The sequence below is a fragment of the Oncorhynchus nerka genome, linkage group LG18, assembly GCF_034236695.1.
Source record: "Oncorhynchus nerka isolate Pitt River linkage group LG18, Oner_Uvic_2.0, whole genome shotgun sequence".
In the NCBI taxonomy this organism is placed as follows: Eukaryota; Metazoa; Chordata; class Actinopteri; order Salmoniformes; family Salmonidae; genus Oncorhynchus; species Oncorhynchus nerka.
The window spans coordinates 54,085,334-54,112,762 of record NC_088413.1 but is presented as its reverse complement, the minus strand read 5'-3'; the positions used below and the strand labels follow the sequence as shown (position 1 = coordinate 54,112,762).

Genomic DNA, 27,429 nt, shown 5'->3' with positions numbered 1-27,429 from the left:
TTAATCTCTCTTTTCCATCCTTTCCCCGTCTCTCAACTGACAGATCACACATGTCAAAGAGATGGACAAATCAGTCAATGACAATCTCATCCATAATTGGATTTTAATGTTAAACAGAGGTCTCCTCCATCACTAGATTTCAGTCAAATGGCCACTGTTAGAAAGGCTGTCATAATGTAGATATGACCATCAGAGACCATATCTGTAGTGCTCTTTACTGTTATAGTGGTGCAGCATTACAGGACCAAAGACTAGTGTTCCATATACTGTCAGCCTGGTTTCATAGACTAGACGTAACATAGTAAACAAAAATCTGGTACACTCAAATTAGTATGATATGTTACGTTTGGTATAGGTACATAAGACAGAAGGTTACGTGTTCGAATCTCATCACGGACAACTTTAGCATTTTAGCTAATTAGAAACTTTGCAACTACTTACTTTGTTTCTCTATATATCATACAAAATGGATGATGGATATCCACAAATTAATGTTACGTCTAGCCCAGGTTGATACTGTAGCTCGGTACTCGTACAGGTGAGTGATCAATAGTCAGCCCTTTAGCCTTGATATCAGTAGTCTTCTTTTTAAACTGTCCATTTGGTACACAATGAGCCATATACTTTTTTTTTAAGTCTGAAAAGTGCTCTGAGAGTTGGGTTCAATGATGGTAAGCCTGGATATTTTAAATGATAAATGTGTTGACATTTTCTTGGGCTAAAAAAGAAGACAGATGGAGAGAAATTAACGACTTTCTGCACTGTGAGTGAAATTTCACTGTGCATTACCCTAATGGAGTTATTTTTTCTCTCTCTCTACTCACTTCTTCTCCTGCACAAAGATGTTTGCAGTTTAATGTAATTATGGTCATTTATTTCAACCACAGCCATCATACTGGCGGTCGCTCTGGCTCGGTTTAACCATTTGCTTTGCTGTAGGTAATTACCAAGCTACCTGGGCCTCCCGAGTGGTGCAGTTGTCTAAGGCACTACATCGCAGTGCTAGCTGTGCCACTAGAGATTATGGGTTTGAGTCCAGGCTCGGTCCCAGCTGGCTGTGACCGGGAGACCCATGGGGTGGCGCACAATTGACCCAGCAGTGTCTGGTTAGGGGAGGGTTTGGCCGGGAGGGATGTCCTCACCACAGCGACCCCTGTGGTAGGCTGGGTGCAATGCATGCTGACACGGTTGCCAGGTGTATGGTGTTTCCTTTGACACAATGGTGCAGCTGGCTTCTGGGTTAAGTGGGCATTGTGTCAACAAGCAGTGTGGCTTGGTTGGGTTGTAATACTGATTTCTAGTTTGTCTAGAGAATTTAGGCGTTTTTGAAAACCTGTCCATTTCGCTAACCATCTGGTTAAACACTTAACAAAGTGATCAGCAAGGGAACAGTTTCTGATACTGTGTGTAATAGTATGTGCTGGAGGAACAATATCTGATGGGGTGGAATGTATTATTCGGGAAATTATATTATGGGGACCAGTATCTGCTGGGGGTACAATATCTGGATCATGATGATCTTATGAAGCTTGCAAAACAAAGTGGGTATATTCCATCACAAATCATGTAAATGCATTCATTGAACCTGACACGATTCAAATAGAAAATGGTCAATGTTGTAGAGCTAATCTTTACATGTGAACCACATGAAATGTATTGAAATGTCACCAAAAACAATGGTCAAGATAAAATTGGCAGAAAATTCCTCATTATGGATCTATGAAGAGAGAACACAACATCTGAATCTAACACAATGCAAAATGAAAATGAGAAAATAAAACAATTTGAATGAAAAAAGTATGTGATTCACTTTAAATCAATGTAATTGTTTTATATATAACTAAAGGCTAACAGTACATTCTCTAAAAACAAACCTCTTTACATTATTCAACACATCAAAACAGTCATTAATATCAAAATATGTCATTACATTTCTAGCCATCAAAAACTTAAACTCTATCTTTGTTAAACGTTTTAGTCCTTACAAGCACATCGCTGTTTGTCTTGAAGACAAGCCTGGGCGTATCCTTAGAATAGCTGTGCTGGGGTAATTTCTCACCACGGCCGTCTTCGTCTCTCGCCTGAGGGGAGAAATAACGGCCTCTTTTTACGAACGGACAAAATAAACAGGTGGACAGAAAGGGAAAACAACAACAAACTTATGAATGGAAAGACAGTGACAAAGGTCAAATGGTGAACATGCATTTGGGTTGTGGAATCATATGCAGGTTCTCAGCATCATAAAATAAAGCCATGTGGAAAGTGTGTGTGTGTGTGTAGTAACTATAGTTAATTGTTCACATTGACAGCTAAAGAGCCTAGATGTTGTATTGGCATTATGAACTGTGAAAGAGGGGAATTCTATGAGATTGCACATTAATCTAAACATTGTTATCCGGGGAGTAAATGCTGCATTAATCCTATTTAAAGACTTCCAAGGAGAAACAACTGTTTAACAATATCACAAGCAATGTCCCAGTAATAAAGGTTAAAGGAAAGAGGATATGGGATTTAAAATTCACCAGCACCACTGGGTTGACGGGATGCTCTCTCTTTTTACATTGGCACTAGACACTGTGCAGTCTATAAGCATTGAAATTTACACACACGCACACGCGCGCACGCACGCACACACACACACACACACACACACACACACACACACACACACACACACACACACACACACACACACACACACACACACACACACACACACACACACACACACACAGATGTGTCATTGTGTCATTATCCAGTCTCCATTTTGTGCTGTGACCCTCTGGTCTGGTGCCAATTCATTTACATATAGTGCTAATGAGGTGCTGGCACAGTGAACGAGGCATGAGGGGCACACACACACATACACAAACAGAGAGAGGGAGAGAGAGAGCGATGGAGAGAGAGATCAACCAGCACCAGACATAGTGTTGGGTGACAGTACAGTCATACAATGGGGACACCACGTCCTTTACTGGGAATCAGGCACAACTGTGTTGTATGACGAGACTGAGAGTATGAAGTAAAACCGACTACCTGGTGATAAACCCACACATTGGCTATGAAAGTGCCTACCCGCCATGGGTAAAACATTTGTCCGTCCAGAGAAGTCAAGCTGCATTTTGAAACAACTTTCCTTCCTTTCCTTTCCTGTTGCAGTGATTATGGGTGACGATGTCCCACTCTCCACTTTTTGGAAGGAAAGCTGTTTCAAAAGTTACTCTTCCTCAAACTACTCCTTGGCTATTAGAAATGTTATTTATGCAAATATTACCAGAGCTTATTCCCCTGGAAAATCCAGTAACACTTTTTATCACAGAAAATATGTGATGTCTTATTGTTGGAAACACTATGACAACTAAATACAGTTGCAGTCTGGCTAAAGTGTCCGGTGTAAACATGGCATCACAGTTCCACACCACCAGTATCTGTGCCCATTGGTGACTAAGATGCCCAGAGGCAGTTCCACACCACCGGTATCTGTGCCCATTGGTGACTAAGATGCCCAGAGGCAGTGGCACACCAGCTGTCACTGTGCAAGCCTCCATCTGGGCATCAGTGCCTGCCCAGGTGTGTGTGCTTTTCACCTGTCAAGAGGTGTGTTTCCCAAAAGGTATACCCTCACATATATACACACACACACACACACACACACACACGCACACACACACATATAACCACAGTAACGAGAAACAGACAATCATGGAGACGTCCCATCGCACAAATACACACACATACACACTCACACATTCTCAAACACATCTAGCACAAATTCACAACTTTCCACCCACCTGGGACAACACACATCTTTGGGCCAACCCCCTCCTTCTGTCCTCTCATTAGATTAACCAGCTAACGGGAAATGTTCCTTGAACATTCTCTTTTTGCTCATGTTTGGTTGTGGGATAACAAGCTTGCTAAAGCTTGTCAAGTAACTTATGTACTGCTGTTGTAAAAGTGATCTTCATGTCATATTACAACGATCTAGAAAGTCAGTGTTTATTTATCTGACTAACATTGGTTCTGTCGGTAGGTGCGCTGATTGGTCCAGCCAGGCCTCTTTGTTGTGATTTCTAATGATCATCGACCTTTACCTAAAAAAACAAAAATACAAAATCTAAGCCCCGACGCTATCTAGCAGGGATAGTTAGACTTTGAGAGGAAGAGAGAGCATGATATGACCATGTCTGTGTAGTGCAAGTTCAAGCTCCAGTTTCTTCCCTCAAACTACTCTCTAAGTTTCCCCCTTTCCCTTGTATTAATCGCTGTCAGCCATGAAATAATCACCTCCCTCACGAGGCTCTCCTGCTGCGACATGGGGACCTATAGGTTCCCTAGCCAGGACTGAATCACAACGAGGACAGGTAACACACTTCATCAAACACAAACACACACACATACACATCTTATTCAGTGTGTCTTCCTTGATACTGGATCCAGATGGTAAAGTAAATTGCAGAGTGTGTCAGAGCAGTGCAGGCAACCGACAGCCTGTGTATAAAAATGTGTGTCTGTTTGAGGGGATGTGACATTACTGGGGTTACGTAAAGAAGCACTTGCCTGGAGGGACCTCGGAGACAAAGACAGAGATGGAATTTTACAGGTCTCTAGAGGTGTAAGGAAAGATTCCTGAGCCATGAAAAAAAGATAGACGTATTACATCAGAAATGGGCTGTAAAATACAAGCTAGGGCCTCTTCACTTGGACTTTACCCTCTCTAGTGCTTTTACATGATGTGAGGGGAGGCCTGAGAGTGAGAGCGTGTGTCTATGTTGAATGTCTATGTGAAATAAACCAGACTAGTCATTAGATGAGCTCAAAACTGGATCAAAACTCTTCTACCCCCCAGCCACCCTATCAGTGGTTAGAGCGTTGGACTAGTAACCGAAAGGTTGCAAGTTCAAATCCCCGAGCTGACAAGGTACAAATCTGTCATTCTGCCCCTGTACAGGCAGTTAACCCACTGTTCCTAGGCCGTCATTGAAAATAAGAATTTGTTCTTAACTGACTTGCCTAGTTAAATAAAGGCAAAATAAAATAAAAAAACATGGCTGAATGTTGGTATTATTCCCGGTGCACGGGATGGATGGTGTTGTGCAGTGGCAATGGAAGAAACTGAATCCTCCTCACCCGCGCTCGCCATAAGAGGAGATTGGATTACGCGGACGAAGCAGCTGTAGATATTTAGCGAAACATGATGCGTCTCCACTGCCCACCCCTACGCCACCCTACTCGCTATGTCCTGGCTCCCCTTTCAGACACAAACAGACAACATACGTTTTCAGCCATGCCATTTTTTGTTGTTGGAAAAACTGGAAGGTTTGGAGTTGTGGCCAATCTTGTGGGTGCATGAAAAAAAGAAACATGTGGATATCACTTACACAAATGGCCTGCATGAATGTGAGAGTGTGAGACATAATATAGAATCTGCACCACCTCAGCAGACAAGGACTTAATGTGCTCTAGCCATGTCTGTTTTCCTAACGTGGGAATTCTGTCCCTGGATAGCTCTTCACATTGGTCCTTACTCACTGAAATACAATATCACTTCAGTTGTTCTTTTGTTTATATATCCACATACAGCACTCATAGAAGTGTCAAATAAACTTAGACTTTAGTGTGAACTTTCTCTTTAGGACTAGCAATACTTAACAAATGTGGGAGAAACCACAGCAGGTACAAGGCAACTCATGCTATGAAAATTGATAATGTGAACAGAAAAAACTGGATTCCCGTACAGTATCTTAAATTATCAGACATATGTATACTTCCATTTCAACAGCCGGTAGCATACAGAACTATGCTAAGTGATTATGTTTTGATGAAAAAAGGGAAAGGAATAAAGACATAAATAAAAACATATCATACTTACACTGTAATTCCTTACATATCCAAGCTTAGGTATAAGAAAGAAAGCAGAATGTTTAACTTCAGAAATCAGGACAAATTAAAACACTATTTACTTTATGGTCTGTCTTTGGAAATATATACTGATAATTGGAACCAATGCATGTTTGAAAGTCAACTGCATAGGGAATGACTGAAACCGTGTTTCTGCATGTTCAATGATGAAACCACAAGCCAAGGATGGATATTGGTTTTGTGTTATTCTACTACAATGGGTACTCAAAAGAAAGGCCAAACTCAGGAGCGAAATATCCAAAGTACCTAAGCTTCTGGGCTCCTCACCCAGCCATCTAGTGGAGATATTGTACAAAGTTGAAAGTTGGTGAATACAATTCCTAAGGACTGACAAGTGTCCTACAGCATCTTAATCTGAGAAATCAGGAAAAGTGGATGTAGGGAGGAAGTGATGTATGTCAGTACATGTATGTACCACATGGTCTTGTGTGCACTTGCATAATTGGTTCATTAATGAGATAGGAGTGTTAAGAAGGAGTTTACCTTGTTTCTCTTGAAGTAGGCTCGGCGGCAGGCGGCAAAGCACTTCTCACTGCAGAAGCTCTTCAGCTCAGTGCCCATGTTTAGGGAATAGCGTTTGACGCCAACCTTCTGACACCATGCGCACATGATCTGGACGTTAGACACATCCTCGTCTGGGGGACCACAAACACAAACAGACACAATGTGAGGATAACTGGATAACACTCCAGCCACCCCTCCCCCTCCAGCCACCCAAACAATCTGACAGCCACCTGTCAAATCTCATCATGTGAATGAGCCGACCAACAATGCATCCTGACAGTATTCCCCTTCCAGGCAAAAGAGGACAGTGCTTCCCACCCCAAGTTTTTTTTGCTGCAGTCATGAAGGCAGTTAGAGACATTCTAACTAGACAGAGATGCCCTAAGAAATTGCTGTGGACAAAAATCGTTTGTCGATTTTAAAATGCTTCAGCTGAAGTCTACCTAATTAAATTGCAGAGGGCTTCATTGGAGATTCATTAGAACATGGAAACTAAACACCCTCCATGACATCAAATGGGTCTCTCATCTTAAACAAGGGTTGCTGGGTAATTTACATTGCTTTTTTAGCCCCTCAGTGTTGTACTATGTGGAGAGACTTCTTCCTGGGAGACTCACAATTATCACATTATGACTAAGTGTGTGCAAAGGTGAAAAGAAATGTGCCCATTAGTCTTTCACCTCCTTTATCACACTGTGGTGGGTACTGGGAAGGCTTTTTCCCTCTTGTTAAGCTTAATAGATCTATAGTGCAAATCTGTTTTAAAGGAAGGACATTTTCAATTAAGGGGAATAACTCCCGGGACGCCCAAAGATAGCACCGTGGCCACAGCATGCATATTTTATGCTCCTTTATGCTCCTGCTGCATGGCCCATATTGAGAGATCTCTGTAGAGGTAGGTGTGAATGGGGGGTAGAAAATATTCCTGGGGAAGTTCCCCCTCTACATCCCTCCATTATTGCATTGTTTTAGAAAATCTATGTCTAAAGTCCCATGGCAACCTGGCAGTAATTAAATTAAATATTTGTCAACAACAAACAAGTTGGAGTGTGGCAGGTAGCCTGGCGGTTAAGAGCGTTGGGCCAGTAACCGAAAGGTTGCTAGTTCGACTCTCCGAGATGACTAGGTTAAAAATCTGTCGATGTGCTCTTGAGCAAGGCACTTAATCCTAATTGCTCCTGTAATTCGCTCTGGATAAGAGTGTCTATTAAAATGTAAAGTGTTCATTTGAAAGCATCTAATTACTTTCATACAAAAAGGTCACTTGACGTGGTATGTTTGCATTCAGAATTTTCTGGCCTTTTCCTCGGCTCTCGTTATGCGTTTCCTTATTAATGAAGTCACATCTGCTGGGAGAGAGCCTTGTACTGTAATTATGCAGCGCCCATATTAAATACCTCTATCATCCAGTGTACCTGCACCTCAAAAGCCCCTCTATTGCTCTTGCAGGGCATATGAATAATTCAAAAGGGGTACAAGTTGGATGGGCCGGTGGGAGGGGGAGTGGGGGCGGTTGGTGTTGAGCTGTGAGAGAGGGACCATACCATCTGTTTTTCACCCTGTGCTGTGTGAGGCTGTGAGGCTGAGGCTGCCTCTAGGGTGATGCCATGGCACTCTCCTCTCCCCATGCAGGCTGATGAGCCTCTTGAGTATCACGGCACACTTGTGGTTCAATGAAGCCCTCTGTCCATGTACATTTCCACTGAGTTGACCAGGTGATACTGACACTTAAACAGTTGGAGGAGGGGAACCTGGGGTGTCTGTCTATGTATTTACAGACCTTTGTTCCTCATTTATCAAGTGATTGTAAAACTGACAGTGGATTTGAGCACTGAAATGGCAGTGATTCGTTAGATTCGTACTACACTGTTATGTATACTTGGGATTCGATTGTAGGATCCATTCTGATAGGCTTTAAAGTGCAAGCTTAAACACACGCAGTATGTTTGTTGTTTTTTAGGTGTGTGTGAAGTGTTTTACCTGCTGGTGGCTTGATCATGGGGGGTGGGATCAGTGGAACTATGATGGGCATGTTCCCATGCTCCCTGGTGCTGGGTGTGGAGGTGGACGGGGTGGTGGAGGACTCTGTCACTCCGTTCCTCAATGTCGGTGTAGAGTGGGAGCTATTGGCTTGGTTTGGGGAGACATCACTATTCTCCCCCGATCCTCCTGGGATTTTTGGTAAAGAGTTTTCTGAGGGAGACAGAGTGAGTGTGCTGGTCTTTCTGGACTTGCTGTATGTAAAGCAACGGAAATGGACATCATTGATCACTTCCAAACAAATATGCTTTTGACGCAAGATGGGTGTCCTTTGTGTTACCCTGGAAACCATGTTGGCATCTTTGATTAGATAAGGCCCTACTGTATGCTTGCTCAATGCCTGATGTGAATTTCTACAATTTTATCCAACATTATAATCAGGGATCACCATGTAGAGATTCCAGAGACACTTGTTTAATCACCAATAGGAAAGCAAAGTGCAGTTTTCTGCTGAAACATAACTACACCATAATGACTGGCTGATGCAACTACAGCATATTTTGAACTGGATAGCCTAACTGAATTGCCTCATCAATCATGATAAACTACTGCCAAGTTGCAGCAGTACTTTCCCCAGCCTCTGTCCCTGACCCTGCAGAGGGAATTTGCAACTCAGCATAGACAGTAAATGTCACATTTTGCATCAATTGTAATACCACTTGCAAAACCATATTTTTAGATGAAGAAGTATGCTCCTGTGCACAGAACATAGCTTTTTCAACGAATCAACAACTGCAATGACCAGATAAATGAATATCTGTCTCCATGGTTATGCTCACCTTTCAGGACAGAGATGTGTGGATGTGTCTCTCCATCTGGGTAGTTCCGTATGTCGATATTGTCCTGGTCTCTCAGGTCCACCTTGTCATAGCCATACCAGCCAAGCAGCTCATTCATGGTGTTCTCCGCAAAACTCTGCAAGACAAGAGACACAATATTTGCCATTAGGATTAACAAGCATGAACTCTGTTTCACTATTACATCACAGGGTAATGAGGGGAGCAGTGAGGGATAAAAGGGGTTGTTTGCATATGAACAAGGTTTCCACCCCCAAAACACACAATAAAGAAAATGCTTGTTATATGAAACAAAACTACATGTTTTTTGAATGGGTTGCTCCAATTTCCTGCAATAAGGCTTAATATATTCACAGTAGCAATTATTCACTGATGGCAGGATCCTAACTAGAGAAACATGCACACGTATTGGATCAGGACAACTTGACAGCTGACTTATCCCAGACTAGTTTGATCAAGGCCTCAATTTACCAGCACACAATCTAATAGTTTGATCATAGCTTTTTACAGTTAATTTCCAGAAGCAGTCCACATGAGTAGCATGTTTCAAGTCTATACTGATCACAGCACAACAATTCCACATTGTCTACATACGTTATACAGAATTCCCAACCCATTAAACCATGACTGAGCACGACCACAGAACATTTTCACTGCACTTCCACTGCAAATCTACACAGGCAGTAATATCCAGTCAACTCCACCTCACATCCTTACATGTAAGGAGCACAATAGTGTTATTCTATTAAGACAGAACCTCTGCCCCTCATACATTAAACTTGAACATCTCAAGACACTCTCATAGTAGAATCGTATATAGACAGAGTTTGGTCATCTTTAGTGGTGCTACTGTATGTTCGTGTTGAATTTCTAACAGTTCAATTAGCTACCTAATTAGTGAATGCTACATGCTGACCAGATCGGACACGTAGCATGCGCGAGCGTCGCAATTCAATTATTGCACCCACACTGCTCGCGTGCGCCAACGAGCGTCTGCGATGCCAAGGGCTAAAATAGAACTCCTTTCTATTTCTGACGCAGATCGCCCTGAAAGTCCTGCCTCTCCCATCTCCTCATTGGTTTATAGAAGCAGGTACCCACGTGCCATCTCCTCATTGGTTATACCCACGTCGGTAATTAAAAGACAAACTGTTTTGCCGGTCGTCGTGGTAATACTATGAAAGTTTAGATGTCGATCACCATATAAGTTCAAAGATGAAAAAGCCTGGAAGGAGGAGAGATGACTAGAAACGATTCGGTTGGCCGTTTTATGTGTGGATTAATTGTCGGAGTAGAGGACCTTGTGCATTTCAGGTAAAATAACAACTCAATGTTTATATCCCATGACAAATTAGTTTGCAACAGCAAGCTAGCTAAATAGGACAAATTAGCTAGCAAGTGCAAGCTAACTAGCTAAATTGCCATACATGTTTAATGCTTTTCGACCTGTCCCCAAATTATGATGAGAGAGACTATATCTCTCTCATCATTACTCAATGCCTAGGTTTACCTCCAATGTACTCTCTTCCTACCATACCTTTGTCTGGACATTATTCCTTGAATCTATGCTATCGTATCCAGAAACCTGATCCTTTTACTCTCTGTTCCGAACGTGCTAGATGGCCAGTTCTTATAGCCTTTAGCCGTACCCTTATCCTACTTCTCCTCTGGTGATGTAGAAATTAATCCAGGACCTGCAGTGCCTAGCTCCACTCCTACTCCCCAGGTGCTCTCATTTGTTGACTTCTGTAACCGTAAAAGCCTTGGTTTCATGCATGTTAACATTAGAAGCCTACACCCTAAGTTTGCTTTATTCACTGCTTTAGCACATTCTGCCAACCCGGTTGTCTTAGCCGTGTCTGAATCCTGGCATAGAAAAAACACCAAAAACCCTGAAATTTCCATCCCTAACTATAACATTTTCCTACAAGATAGAACTGCTGAAGGGGGCGGCGTGGCAATCTGCAATCTCAGAAAAGAAATATGTCTTACTATCCAGGTCTGTACCAAAACAATTTGAGCTTCTACTTCTAAAAATTCACCTTTCCAGAAAAAAGTCTCTCACCGTTGCCGCTTGCTATAGACCACCCTCTGCCTCCAGCTGTGCCCTGGACACCATATGCGAATTGATTTCCCCCATCTATCTTATGAGCTCGTGCTGCTAGGTGACCTAAACTGGGACATGTTTAACACCCCGAAAGGTTGCAAGATCGAATCCCTGAGCCGACAAGGTACAAATCTGTCGTTCTGCCCCTGAACAAGGCAGTTAACCCACTGTTCCGAGGCCGTCATTGAAAATAAAAATTTGTTCTTAACTGACTTGCCTAGTTAAAAAAGGTTTTAAAAAACGGCCTTCCTACAATCTAAGCTTGATGCCCTCAATCTCACACAAATTATCAATGAAACTACCAGGTACAACACCAAATCAGTAAACACGGGCACCCTCATAGATATCATCCTAACTAACTCGCCCTCCAAATACACCTCTGCTGTTTTCAACCAAGATCTCAGCAATCACTGCCTCATTGCCTGCATCCGTAATGGGTCTGCGGTCAAACGGTCACCCCTCATCACTGTCAAACACTCCCTAAAACACTTCAGTGAACAGGCCTTTCTAATCGACCTGGCCGGGGTATCCTGGAATGCCATTGACCTCATCCCGTCAGTAGAGGATGCCTGGTTATTCTTTAAAAGTGTCTTCCTCACCATCTTAAATAAGCATGCTCCGTTCAAAAAATTTAGAACCAGGAATAGATATAGCCCTTGGTTCACTCCAAACTTCTCTCCTTGACCAGCGCAAAAACATCCTGTGGCGTACTACATTAGCATCGAATATCCCCCGTGATACGCAACTTTTCAGGGAAGTTAGGAACCAATATACACAGGCAGTTAGGAAAGCAAAGGCTAACTTTTTCAAACAGAAATTTGCATCCTGTAGTACAAACTCAAAAAAGTCCTGGGACACTGTAAAGTCCATGGAGAATAAGAGCACTTCCTCCCAGCTGCCCACTGCACTGAGGCTAGGAAACACTGTCACTACCGATAAATCCACAATAATTGAGAATTTCAATAAGCATTTTTCTACGGCTGGCCAAGCTTTCCACCTGGCTACCTCTACCCCGGTCAACAGCTCTGCGCTCCCCACAGCAATTCGCCCAAACCTCCCCCACTTCTCCTTCACCCAAATCCAGATCGCTGATCTGGACCCCTACAAATCAGCCGGTCTAGACAATCTGGACCCTCTCTTTCTAAAATGAACTGACAAAATAGTTGCAACCCCTAATACTAGCCTGTTCAACCTCTCTTTCGTATCGTCTGAGATTCCCATAGATTGGAAAGCTGCCGCGGTCATTCCCCTCTTCAAAGGGGGAGACACTCTAGACCCAAACTGCTACAGACCTATATCTATTCTACCCTGCCTTTCTATGGTCTTCGAAAGCCAAGTTAACAAACAGATTACCGACCATTTCGAATCTCACCGTACCTTCTCCGCTATGCAATCAGGTTTCAGAGCTGGTCATGGGTGCATCTCAGCCACGCTCAAGGTCCGAAACAATATCATGACCGCCATCGATAAGAGGCATTACTGTTCAGCCATATTCATTGACCTGGCTAGGGCTTTCGACTCTGTCAATCACAACATTCTTATTGGCAGACTCAACAGTCTTGGTTTCTCAAATGATTGCCCCGCTTGGTTCACCAACTACTTCTCCGATAGAGTTCAGTATGTCAAATCGGAGGGCTTGTTGTCCGGACCTCTGGCAGTCTCTATGGGGGTGCCACGGGGTTAAATTCTCGGGCCGACTCTCTTCTCTGTATACATCAATGATGTCGCTCTCGCTGCTGGTGAATCTTTGATCCACCTCTAAGCAGACGACACCATTCTGTATACCTCTGGCCCTTCTTTGGACACTGTGTTAACTAACCTCCAGATGAGCTTCAATGCTATACAACTATCCTTCCGTGGCCTCCAACTGCTCTTAAATGCAAGTAAAACTAAATGCATGCTCTTCAACAGTTCGCTGCCCGCACCTGCCCGCCCGTCCAGTATCACTACTCTGGACGGTTCTGACTTAGAATATGTGGACAACTACAAATACCTAGGTGTCTGGTTAGACTGTAAACTCTCCTTCCAGACTCAAATTAAACATCTCCAATCCAAAATTAAATCTAGAATCGGCTTCCTATTTCGCAACAAAGCATCCTTCACTCATGCTTCACTCATGCTGCCAATGCTCATGCTACCCTCGTAAAACTGACCATCCAACCGATCCTCGACTTCGGCGATGTCATTTACAAAATAGCCTCCAACACTCTACTCAACAAATTGGATGCAGTCTATCACAGTGCCATCCGTTTTGTTACCAAAGCCCCATATACTACCCACCACTGCAACCTGTATGCTCTAGTTGGCTGGCCCTCGCTTCATACTCGTCGCCAAACCCACTGGCTCCAGGTCATCTACAAGTCTCTGCTAGGTAAAGCCCCGCCTTATCTCAGCTCACTGGTCACCATAGCAGCACCCACCCGTAGCACGCGCTCCAGCAGGTATATCTCACTTGTCACCCCCAAAGCCAATTCTTCCTTTGGCTGCCTCTCCTTCCAGTTCTCTGCTGCCAATGACCGGAACGAACTGAAAAAATCTCTGAAGCTGGAGACTCTTACCTCCCTCACTAGCTTTAAGCACCAGCTGTCAGAGCAGCTCACAGATCACTGCACCTGTACATAGTTCATCTGTAAATAGCCCATCCAATCTACCTCATCCCCATACTGTATTTATTTATTTGTATTGCTCCTTTGCACCCCAGTATCTCTACTTGCACATTCATTTTCTGCACACCTTACCATTCCAGTGTTTAATTGCTATATTGTAATTACTTCGCCACCATGGCCTATTTATTGCCTTACCTCTCTCATCCTACTTCATTTGCACACACTGTATATAGATTTTTCAACTATATTTTTGACTGTATGTTTTTTTATTCCATGTGTAACTCTGTGTTGTTGTATGTGTCGAACTGCTTTGTTTTATCTTGGCCAGGTGTCAGTTGCAAATGAGAACTTGTTCTCAAGTAGCCTACCTGGTTAAATAAAGGTGAAATAAAAATAAATAAATATGGCTCAGAGTAGCACTATTGTCTCGCACGGACAAGGGGGCTCACCATGGAGTAGGGCGGGTTGCCATGGAGATCACCCGCCTTGCCTGCCCATGGGTGGGCCCGCTCAGCCCGAACCTGATGAGACACGAGTCATTTCATTACATTCTGGCATTGAACTGTCAATCAAATAGTACTCAATCAAGCATTTAATTGTCAATTACGGGCTGCCCTGTCAATACCACTGGATCAGGGAGGTAATTTCATTACATGAAAGCGTAATCAACATGAGTTATAACATCAGCTCGGAATCAAAAACTGCAGACGTGGAATCACAAGGCATGACATACAAGTAACATTTAGCCAAAGAAAAAAGGCAATGTTTTAGAAATACAAGCACTGATATACTTATATCTTACACCAAGAACAGACTGAGACTGGGCTAGCTGCTTCACATGCCGATCATGTATACATTCATACCACATCTACTAAAGTGAACATCATGTCAAATCAATAATAATTTTGTTTTCATTATGACATTTGTAATCTATGTCCTAACCGATGAATTGCTTTTCAAAAGTTGCCTAAGTATCCATTGATATTACTGCCAGTCTTTAGCAGGGATGACCGGACCCTTAAGTGAGGTTATTCATTACAATCAGTTGGTCCAACACATTCGTTCAGGGTGAGGTGAGTTACCCCAACATCAAATCGGAGTGCAGCTGCACGAGACCCGATGGTAATGCCTGTGGTAAATTTGGGTTGACTTTGAATATCCCTATGGGGCTAGTTCGGGACCATCTGTAAATTACACAATGTACATGTTCAAATTCCAATAGCTCCCAATTTCAATGTCTTAACCACCCCCCCAGGACTGAGTTTGGGAAACCCTGTCTTAAAATACCAAATCTAAAATAAGTCAAAATCAGCCGTCCTTAAAAAAAAAGTTTGCCTTCTGCCCCTCTAGAGCAGTTGAATATTCCAGGCACTGGGTGTCACTAAGGACGCTGAGAGGCATATCCACCACTTCACTGAGACTTCTTAGTCACTACACTCACAACAACATAACATGACAAGACACAATGTCTGAGTTTCCTCACCAGTCAATGTCAATACTCATGGAGATCAAAAGAGATAAACACATCAATAGTTCGTGAAAACAAAATCTAAGAAATCATGACATCAAACACAAAGGGTAAATTGAAGTTTGCCTGAGACAGGTTCAATGAAAGAGTTTGTAGTCCCTACTATTGTCTCGGTTCGATTCTGCTGCGTTACTTCTTTCAACAACTTCTGAGGTTTTTACATGTTACAGAAGAACATTGACTCTTGCTTGCCCATTGACTAAGTGCTTGTTTGACTCAGATGTGACTGGATCACATTACTCAAACAAAATGAAAGGGTATAAAGCCAGCAACGGTCATCTGTCTATCTCTCTCCGTCTTCAAGAAAGTTTGCCCACGTCTTTGCTCCCTGTCCCCTCTGTCACCCGGCCACTTCCAGAAAGAGGGAGTGGTAAAGTGAGTGGAACCCAATCTGTATGGCAGGTCATGAAAGCAGCACACAGGCTTGATGAGGAGGGAGGCAGTGCTATGGTGCTGTCTGGTCACTGATAGTCAACTGTTTATTACAAATGTGCAAACTCTCTGGACTGTACTAAGCCTCTTCTATGGCTATCCAATTTATCAGGCTTGTCCTACAGTGTCCTTCAACCCTGGTCCTACAGGACTTTGTTTCAGCCCAGGACTAACACACCTGATTCAACTAATCATCAACCTCTTAATCAGTTGAATCAACAGAGATCAAAAGTGATCAATGTAGAAACAGAAGTATGAACACACTTTAATATAAGAAATGGTCGCAAAATACCACCATTCAACCCCAATCACAGCTCTTCGAAACACTGACTTGCTGCCAATGTTCAACATTGAACAGAAAAACTTTAGCACTTTAGAATAATTATATTATTTTAATACAAAAGCTTGTTTCCTTCATTTAGCAAGAAGTGAAAGGTAGGGGCGAGCAGGGGGAATCCGATACCTTGGGCAGAAACCAGAGTAGGTCACAGTACACCATAATAAAAGTCTCATTGAGTGGGCCCTCCTTCACTCTCCTAGCCCAGACTTTCTCCCACTGCTCCGATTTCATTTCCCCCTACCTTCCTTGATATGTGATCCTGTGCAGACGCTCAGGTTTCAGTTTTTACAGCTTAGGCAGCCTATTGCTGTATACATTCCTTTCTCCCCTGCTCTTACCCTGCACTATCCCCTATTCCACCAAGTATCTCCTTGATTACTTACTGTGGCTTATTTTACCATGGTGCACATTAAAGCAGCACAAGATGAAGGAAACACTGTCAGACTTAGATTTTCTGAGGTATGATCTCTCACAAGGGCACATTGTGTGGTGTTTTTTTTTCTTTCTTTCTTTTTCAAGCAGAGGAGAGACGAGGGAGAAAAGAAAGAACGAAAAGTTTAAATGTTTAAAGTAGCAAACAGGCCTTCAGTTTATGGTTAAGGGAGAGAATTAAACTGTAGCATGTTTGGCAGAGAATGTTTAAGATAGTGGCTTTTGAGATAAATACTGTATCTTATGGAAACCTGGGACATGGGCTACTTTTTCATCTGTATCCGTTAGTCTTATTGGTCTTTGTTTAGCAGTAACAATTTTGTCACACTGTGACATACATTGCCTTCAGAAAGTATTCACACCCCCTTGACTTTTTCCACATTGTGTTGTGTTACAGTGTGAATTGACATGTATTATACATTAAGATTTTGTGACACTGGCCTATACACAATACCACATAATGTCAAAATTGAATTATATATAGTGTACCAGTCAAAAGTGTGGATGTGGATACTCATTTAACGGCTTTTCTTTATTTTTACTATTTTCTACACCGTAGAATAATATTGAAGACATCAAAACTGTGAAATAACACATATAGAATCATGTAGTAACCATATTTTAGATTCTTCAAAGTAACCACCCTTTGCCTTGATGACAGCTTTGCAAACTCTTGGCATTCTCTTAACCAGCTTCACCTGGAATGCCTTTCCAACAGTCTTGAAGGAGTTCCCACATATGCTGAGCACTTGTTGGCTGCTTTTCCTTCACTCTGTGGTCCAACTCATCCCAAACCATCTCAATTGGGTTGAGGTCAGGGGATTGTGGAGGCCAGGTCATCTGATGCAGCACTCCATCACTCTCCTTCTTGGTCAAATAGCCCTTACACAGCCTGAAGGTGTTGGATCATTGTACTGTTGAAAAACAAATGATAGACCCACTAAGTTCAAACCAGATGAGATGGTGTATTGCTACAGAATGCTGTGGTAGCCATGCTGGTGAAGTGTGCATTGAATTCTAAATAAATCACTGACAGTGTCACCAGCAAAGCACCCCCACACCATCACACCTCCTCCTCCATGCTTCACAGTGGGAATCACACATGCAGAGATCATCCATTCACCTACTCTGCATCTCACAGTGGTTGGAACCAAACATCTCAAATTTGGATTCATCAGACCAAAGGACAGATTTCCACCGGTCTCATGTCCATTGCTTGTGTCTCTTGGCCCAAGCAAGTCTCTTCTTATTATTGGTGTGCTTTAGTAGTGGTTCCTTTGCAGCAATTCGACCATGAAGGCCTGATTCATGCAGTCTCCTCGGAACAGTTGATTTTGAGATGTGTCTGTTACTGGAACTCTGTGAAGCATTTATTTGGGCTGAAATTTCTGAGGCTGATAACTCTAATGAACTTATCCTCTGCAGCAGAGGTAACTCTGGGTCTTCCTTTCCTGTGGCGATCCTCATGAGAGCCAGTTTAATCATTGCGCTTTATGGTTTTTGCGACTGCACTTGAATAAACTTTCAAAGTGCTTGAAATGTTCCGCATTGACTGACGTTGATGTCTTAAAGTAATGATGGGACTGTTATTTCTCTTTGCTTATTTGAGCTGTTCTTGACATAATATGGACTTAACTTTTAACAAGGCACACCTGTTCATTGAAATACCTCATGAAGCTGGTTGAGAGAATGCCAAGAGTATGCAAAGCTATCATCAAGGCAAAGGGTAGCTACTTTTAAGAATCTCAAATATAAAATAAATACAAATTGTTTAACACTTTTTTGGTTACTACATGATTCCATATGTGTTATTTCATATTGTTGATGTCTTCACTATTATTCTACAATGTAGAAAATAGTAAAAAATAAACAAAAACCCTTGAATAAATGAGTAGTTGTGTCCAGACTTGACTGGTATATATAGATATATATTTTTTAAATTAAATAATAAAACATGAAAAGATGGAAATGTCTTGAGTCAATAAGTATTCAGCCCCTTCGTTACGGCAAGCCGGAATAAATTCAGGAGTAAAAATGTGCTTAACAAGCCACATAATAAGTTGCATGGACACTCTGTGTGTAATAATAGTGTTTAACATGATATTTGAATAACTACCTCATCTCTGTACCCCACACATACAATTATCTGTAAGGTCCCTCAATCGAGCAGTGAATTTCAAACACAGATTCAACCACAAAGACCAGTGAGGTTTTCCGATGCCTCGCAAGAAGGGCACCTATTGGTAGATGGGTAAAACATTTTAAACAGACATTGAATATCCCTTTGAGCATGGTGAAGTTATTCATTACACTTTGGATGGTGTAATATTTTTATTTCACCTTTATTTAACTAGGTAGGCCAGTTGAGAACAAGTTCTCATTCACAACTGCGACCTGGCCAAGATAAAGCAAAGCAATGCAACAAAAACAACAACACAGAGTTACACATGGGTTAAACAAACCGTAGAAAAATGCTTATTGAGATTCTCGATTATTGTGGATTTATCGGTGGTGACAGTGTTTCCTAGCTTCAGTGCAGTGGGCAGCTGGGAGGAGGTGCTCTTATTCTCTATGGACTTGACAGTGTCCCAACATTTTGGGGAATTAGTGCTACAGGATGCAAATTTCTGTTTGAAAAACCTAGCCTTTGCTTTCCTAACTGACTGTGTATATTGGTTCCTGACTTCCCTGAAAAGTTGCATATCGTGGGGGCTATTCAATGCTAATGCAATACGCCACAGGATGTTTTTGTGCTAGTCAAGAGCAGTCAATTCTGGAGTGAACCAAGGGCTATATCTGTTCTTAGTTCTACATTTTTTGAATACTTATTTAAGATGGTGAGGAAAGCACTTTTAAAGAACAACCAGGCATCCTCTACTGACGGGATCAGGTCAATTTCCTTCCAGGATACCCAGGCCAGGTCGATTAGAAAGGCCTGCTCGCTGAAGTGTTTTAGGGAGTGTTTGACCTTGATGTTTGACCGTGGTCGTTTGACCGCGGGCCCATTACGGACGCAGGCAATGAGGCAGTGATCGCTGAGATCCTGGTTGAAGACAGCAGAGGTCTATTTAGAGGGCAAGTTGGTCAGAATGATATCTATGAGGGTGCCCATGTTTCCCGATTTAGGGTTGTACCTGGTAGGTTCCTTGATAATTTGTGTGAGATTGAGGGCATCTAGTTTAGTTTGGGTCACCTAACAGTACAAACTCTGAAGATAGATGGGGGGCAATCAATTAACATATGGTGTCCAGGGCACAGCTGGGGGCTGAGGGGGGTCTATAACAAGCGGCAACAGTGAGAGACTTATTTCTGGAAAGGTGGATTTTTAAAAGTAGAAGCTCAAACTGTTTGGGCACAGACCACTACAGTATGACAGAACTCTGCAGGCTATCTCTGCAGTAGACTGCCCCCTTTGGCAGTTCTATCTTGACGGAAAATGTTGCAGGAAATTTCCAAATTTTTGGTGGCCTTCCTAAGCCAGGATTCAGACACGGCTAGGACATCAGGGTTGGCAGAGTGTGCTAAAGCAGTGAATAAAACTAACTTAGGGAGGAGGCTTCTGATGTTAACATGCATGAAACCAAGACTTTTACAGTTACAGAAGTCAACAAATGAGAGCACCTGAGGAATAGGTGTAGTACTGGGGGCTACAGAGCTGGGTTAACCTCTACATCACCAGAGGAACAGTGGAGGAGTAGGATAAGGGTACGGCTAGAGGCTATAAGAACTGGTTGTCTAAGAACTGGTCATATTTTTTTATTTTTTTTATTTCATCTTTATTTAACCAGATAGGCCAGTTGAGAACAAGTTCTCATTTACAACTGCGACCTGGCCAAGATGAAGCAAAGCAGTGTGACAAAAGTTACCCATGGGATAAGCAAACGTACAGTCAATAACGCAATAGAAAACTCTATGTACAGTGTGTGCAAATGTAGTAAGGTTAGGGAGGTAAGGCATTGGACTTGTAACCGGAAGGTTGCAAGTTCAAACCCTCGAGCTGACAAGGTACAAATCTGTCGTTCTGCCCCTGAACAGGCAGTTAACCCACTGTTCAGAGGCCGTCATTGAAAATAAGAATTTGTTCTTAAAACTGACTTGCCTAGTTAAATAAAGGTCAAATAAAAAAAATACATAAAAAAATAAATAGGCCATAGTGGCGAAATAATTACAATTTAGCATTGACACTGGAGTGAAAGATGTGCAGATGATAATGTGCAAGTAGAGATACTGGGGTGCAAAAGAGCAACAACAACAAAAATAACAATATAGGGATGAGGTAGTTGGGTGGGCTATTTACAGATGGGCTGTGTACAGGTACAGTGATCGGTAAGCTGCTCTGACAGCTGATGCTTAAAGTTAGTGAGGGAGATATAAGTCTCCAGCTTCAGTGATTTTTGCAATTCGTTCCAGTCATTGGCAGCAGAGAACTGGAAGGAGAGGTGGCTAAAGTAGGTGTTGGCTTTGGGGATGACCAGTGAAATATAACTGCTGGAGCACGTGGGTGTTGCTATGGTGATCAGTGAGCTGAGATAAGGCGGGGCTTTACCTAGCAAAGACTTAGAGATGACCTGAAGCCAGTGGGTTTGGCAACGAATATGTAGTGAGAGCCAGCCAAAGAGGGCATACAGGTCGCAGTGGTGGGTAGTATATGAGGCTTTGGTGACAAAACGAATGGCACTGTGATAGACTACATTCAATTTGCTGAGTAGAGTGAGTAGAGTGTATCAATACATCCAGTCACTACAAAGGTACGGGTGTCCATCCTAACTCAATTTCCAGACCGGAAAGAAACCTCTCAGGGATTTTACCATGAGGCCAATGTTGACTTTAAAACAGTTACAGAGTTTATTGGCTGTGACGGAAGAAAACAGAGGATGGATCAACAACGTTGTAGTTACTCCACAATACTAACCTAAATGACAGAGTGAAAAGAAGAAACCCTGCACAGGATAAAAAATATTTCAAAACATGCATCCTGTTTGCAATAAGGCACTAAAGTTAAACTGCAAAAGAAGGTGGCAAAGAAATGAACATTAAGTTCTGAATACAAAGTGTTATGTTTGGGGCAAATCCAACATAACACATCACTGAGTACCACTTTTCATATTTTCAAGCTTGGTGGTGGCTGCATCATGTTATGTGTACGCTTGTTATCGGCAAGGACTAAGGAGTTTTTAGGATAAAAAATCATCTAAGCACAGGCAAAATTCAAGAGGAAAACCTGGTTCAGTGTACTTTCCAACGGACACTGGGAGACAAATTCACCTTTCAGCAAGACAAAAACCTAAAACAGAAGGCCAAATATACACTGGAATTTCTTACCAAGTTTTGATTTAAATCAGCTTGAAAGTCTATGGCAACACTTGAAAATGGCTGTCCAGTAATGATCAACAACCAACTTTCAGAGCTTTACGAATTTTTTAAAGAATGTGCAAATATTGTACAATCAAGGTGTACATAGCCCTTAGAGACTTACCCAGAAAGACTCACAGCTGTAATTGCTGCCAAAGGTGATTCTAACGTGTATTGACTCTGGTGTATAAATACTTACGTAAATGAGATATTTCTGTATTTAATTTTCAATACATTTTCTAAAAACAGATTTCCACTTTGTCATTATTGCATTGTGTGTAGGAGGGTGAGATAATTCATTTTGAATTCAAGCTGTAACACAACAAAATGTGGAATAAGTCAAGGGGTATGAATACTTTCTGAATGCACTGTAAATGGCATACAACATAAAATCCATGAACACTTTCAGGGTCAGATTTGATTTAGTACCAGGTGCAAAGTTTAAACCTTGTTTTTCCAGATGGAATTACTGAATCTCAGTCAGCATAAAGCCAATTGTAATTGTGGCCCCATAAGAGACATGATGGTCAGGAACAGCTTGTTGACACTACAGCACATCCTATAGCCACAAACGGGCTAGGAATGCTATTGGATCAGTCTCTAATTTTATTGCCACTTCATTGATAATCACTTATCTGTTAAGGCTGACATAGAACTGGAATTCACAGTAGTAAGTGAAAGATTTATATTGTACTTGATGTAGACTTTTGCTGTTTTCTGGCTACCATCAGCTCTGAATTGGAACTGTGTTCTTCAATGTTGAAGGATAATCAGTTAATCTTATATTTGGTTGTACGGAGACATCCAGAATTCTCTACATATGCTGATAATTATACTGTAGACGTGGCACCTTCCACACTTTAAACTAAGCTAATTGTTTTAAACTAAGCTCATTGACGAGGAGATGGAACAAGAAGGATATGGCAGCTTTGCTCTGAGTAGTTTTTTTATACAACTGATGTAAGTCAGTCACTTCAGAGAATGAATATGACGATTGAGTCATTTTCCCAACAGTGCAGACAACTTTGTCTGTCTGACACTATGAAATTAATTAAACACTTGGACAGCATTTCATCATTTGATTGATGAAGACAAAGAAACAAAATCAAATCCACAGAATACCATTATGTGCTTGTCAAAATAATTCCCATTTAGAATGCTTGTTGGTCCATTGTCTCCCACTGGGCACACAACAGTTGAATTGACGTTGTTCTCACGTAATTTACGTTGATATGCCACTCATTTTGTAGAAATTAAAATGAATCAATAAATAAATATGGCATCTTAAATGCAATAGGGATGAATGTAGCACGCATGAGACCAATATTAAAATCCAAATATTGTATGTAGCATGCCTCCACACAATTCACAGCAAGAGAAAAAGGGGTGTTTCTCTGAAACCCAGTACACACACCTCTTAGACGCGAAGAGACATGATGCACACCAAAACGTCTGTAGGCTTTTCTGACAATCTTTGTTCATAATTCCTCGAAATCAATATATACAAAATAAAACCCACACTCTAACAATAAGCCTATATCTGAATATGCGTTGGGAATTATTCTGTACTGGAAATGATTTTTCTCAACCCAGGCATAGAATGTGTACAAACAATGAACACATGATGAAACCCTGAGACAAAGCAGCGATAGGTTCCCTGCATGCCTTGCCCTCTTCACGTTTTTTTCTCTCCACAAAGTACGACAATTCCATCACAGCAGGAAAATCTATCTTACTGTTAAATATTTAGATCGATACATGGCATGCATAAGTGTACCATTAGGTAGGCTTATAATGTATGCAGAACAGTATAACGCACGATAAACAATGTGATCTTGTCCGGCGTCTGTAGACACACATCTGGAAGCACACCTCTAGCGCTTCGGCTCGTCCACAGCTGGAAAGGACAGATATCGTTTGGCTTGAGTTCACGATACCGTCTAGAGACGATGTCTAGCGTTAATAATTTGCAGTAAGTCAATTTCCTTTCATTGATCATGATAGTCTCCCCGCGATGTTTTATTTTAAATGCGTAGGCTACGCTCAGTGTTGTTTCTGCGGGAGTAGCGGTAGTAATAGTATAGTGGCACTGTTGACGCCTTGACTGACGCACTGGATTTACCATTTACTTCAATGGAACCATGTGGGCCAAGGAAAACCACACAAATGACTATAATAGGGTCCCAATTCTCCAGAATATGTTTTCCCATTCATTGCCAAAAAGTAAATGTGGGCTACTGGTAGGCCTATGTGGAACAACAAAGACGGTGTAGCCTAGGCTGTATTATAACGCATGGCAAGACATTCTACCCTATCCATTTTTATTCAACCTGCTGTGGACTATGAATGGGTTTAATTCATTCCCCAAAATTGATATGACATTGAACTTATTCGCTATTCATCCAATAAATTGCATCAATGAATCAGGTCTGCTCTAAAATGTGAGAGGATGCTCGCTTTACGCATCCACATATATCACGCGTTTTAATGAGTGCTCTGTTTCCATGCGTAATCACAACCAAGTGGTCCAATGTCGATCACTTACCTTCATTTCTTCGTTGATTTCTCTTTTCACGGGGTGAGCCGGTTTTCGGCTTCTTTTATTTTCGGGGGGTCTGCCCTCTTTTTCCATCTCTGCCATTTTTTATAATAGCTCTGTCAATATTTGCGATTGGGGTAGAGTGGACAAGTGCGAGGCGGGGCCGCTTTAAAGTTGCCCAAAGGCTAATGTCAAGCTGGGGAACAGCCCGGGTGAAGTTGATGATGCCGTTGAGGGCTTGCGTTGCCCTGTTAAGTCAGCCATCTTCTGCCCCTATTTTTCCACGGTCTGTGCGCAAGTTGGTGTGTGTGAGCTGCCTCTGAATCAAATGAGAGGTTGAGTGAGAAAAAATTCTAGACAGGGGGAGGAGCGTCCCCTGTAACATAATATGACGCTGTTGATCAGAGGTGGGCTATTTCCTCTCGATTTTCCGTAACGTTTTAACTTTGGGCCCTCCTCACCTCACACATGCAATCTTACAACCTAGTCTGGAAGGCTCTCCCACTTCATGAAGGTATTTGCGCCCTATCCTGTCTGCCACTGCTGGACAGATGTTGGTATGGTTATCTGTAGCCATTACAGATTTACAATAGAAATTGTGCAAGCCTCTGACAGGTGGTCCCGGGCAAGTTCTTGACCTCTTCCGTGTGATAGAACCAAGGAGTTTAGGTAGAACTCAGTTGCAACAAAGGCAAAGCTCTAACACACTTGCACAATTTTATGGTGAGAAGAGGCAGATGCCCCCCTATTTAACATATTAGCTCCATGACTTTCCACAGGGTGTATCTTACTGTAAGGTGGCTTCCTTCCTTCCTGGTAGGCTATAATTGCTTTTACTATCCTCAATGCAGGCGAAGGAAAGGAGAGGCATCATCATTAATCCACAGAGGAGTCCCAAAAATGGGAGCTCCTTGTTCTAAAAGAAAATGTCCTTGAAATAATATCCCTGTCTAGTCTCTGTTCAAAAGCAGATAGTGTAACTCAATGAGTGCATTGTCCCGCATATGCATGCACAAACAGACAGACAGACACACACACAGCCTGCAGTTCGATATTGTTACATGAATTGAAACATGATAATTATGTTTTTCCTGTAGAATAGTCAACAGAAAATGTAATGTAGCACAGCTCCTTCCACTCAACCAGACCCTCCAGACATCTGCAATTGGTAGTTGTGTTATTACACAGGTAGGCTTATATGAGCAACTTGGTATAAAGTGTTATCGAAATATTTAATTAAAGTAAACACATATTTAATGAAATTATAGCTAACAGTCATATTTAACAGATTTATATTTTTTTCCTGGAGTCCATGCTCAACGGCTGCATTTACACAGGCAGCCCAATTCTGCTCTTTTTTCCAACAATTTTGTCTTTTGAGGTATCAGATTGGACAGTGGATTGGAATTTGGCTGTCTGTGTAAACAAAGATGCGCTAAGGCTGCATTTACACAGGCAGCCCAATTCTAATTGATGTTTTGACCAATCAGATCAGCTCTTTTGCCAATAATTGGCCAAAATATCAGAATTGGGCTGCCTGTATAAATGCAGCCAAAGTTCTCTGAATAAGAGTGAATTTACAAATGTGACCCATGGTGAAGATCCCACTCTTATAGAGTATGACGTAGATGTAAAAAGTAAACAGCATAGTGGGTCAATTTTCGCAACAACTAACACCAATGAAACGCGAAGCTACAACTTCTCCCCTGTTTTGGTGCCCTCGCTACCATGCTGCCAACAGCATGAAGCGAACTCGTGCACATGTGCTGATACTGTGTGTGACTGTGAAAGAGCCAAGTCTTGCTCATCTCAATATCTGTGGTGCTGCTCTTGGCAACGTCATTTCGCTGAGTCTACCTTTAATTAGGCAAACTTTTGGTAGTACACGGGTGCTCCCAAATTTAAAAAGTTATGAGCACCAAACAATATTTAGGAGAACCAGAAAAAGAGATTAGGCCTATTCTCAATTTAATTCATTTGAACCTCCGTGCACCTTCCTTGACTTCTAAGATTTTAACTCATTAACAATATTTCTCCAAGTTTTCACCATCATTGTTAAGCTCTAGTTCTTTTTTGTTGCTTTGACAAAGTACTTTTTGAAGATGATTATTTATTTCATGTGGTGAGTGATTCAATTACGTCTGTCCCTCACTTTAAGGTCAACCTTAAAACAAAATCTTGTTTTACAATTGCCCTTCCCTGTTGCACACAACAAGCTTCCATTCCCCATGTCACAAGAGGATATATGGCTGATTTTAGATGAAATGTTACTTTATTTGGCACTTTATTTGGCACTTAATAGGCACAAGTATTTTGTTTCTCTTGAGATGTGAAAACGTGTTTTTTATTAAGTTGAACATGTGCTCTGTATGACAGAATGTTTAAATGAGGTGAAATCAACGTTTTTTGTTGTTCAAAAGGCCCCAATTGGTGGAACGACCCAAATAGGGCTAAGCAATTTTATAAACTTCCACTGTCCTCTCAAGAGTTTCTGAATTCTCTCAGGTGAGGTAAAATGATAGGCTATAATATATCGACTTAGCTCGCCGCTGATACAAATGTAAGAGCAGCAGGAGCGCACCAGACACGAACACAAATGTAACAACTGTGATGCCAATGACAAATTCTAGCCTACATGGTGGTATCATGTCAACTTTGTTATTCTAAATGACTTTTCAATAATCATATTATATCAAAGACACTTCTTCTGAAGAATATCCAAAATCTGAAGAAAAAAAAGCATGTTTTTTTATTTCACTCCGAATGTTGGATCCTTTTCAGTTAGTAAAATTAAACAATGTTTTATGTTTTGTTTTGTCAAGCCTAATAT

The 27,429-nt window shown here is 41.8% G+C and overlaps 1 protein-coding gene across 1 annotated transcript in view; it reads right to left on the bottom strand.

Annotated features, from left to right (window-relative positions):
- sobpa (sine oculis binding protein homolog (Drosophila) a) overlaps positions 1–24,911 on the bottom strand; it is a 34,831-nt gene extending 9,920 nt beyond the window's left edge. The window contains 6 exon segments of the mRNA XM_029687903.2: positions 1,986–2,081; positions 6,406–6,557; positions 8,407–8,619; positions 9,246–9,381; positions 14,426–14,497; positions 24,606–24,911. Coding sequence (XP_029543763.2) covers positions 1,986–2,081; positions 6,406–6,557; positions 8,407–8,619; positions 9,246–9,381; positions 14,426–14,497; positions 24,606–24,701 — 765 coding nt within the window. The 5' untranslated portion in view covers positions 24,702–24,911.
- Positions 24,912–27,429: the final 2,518 nt, after the last annotated feature.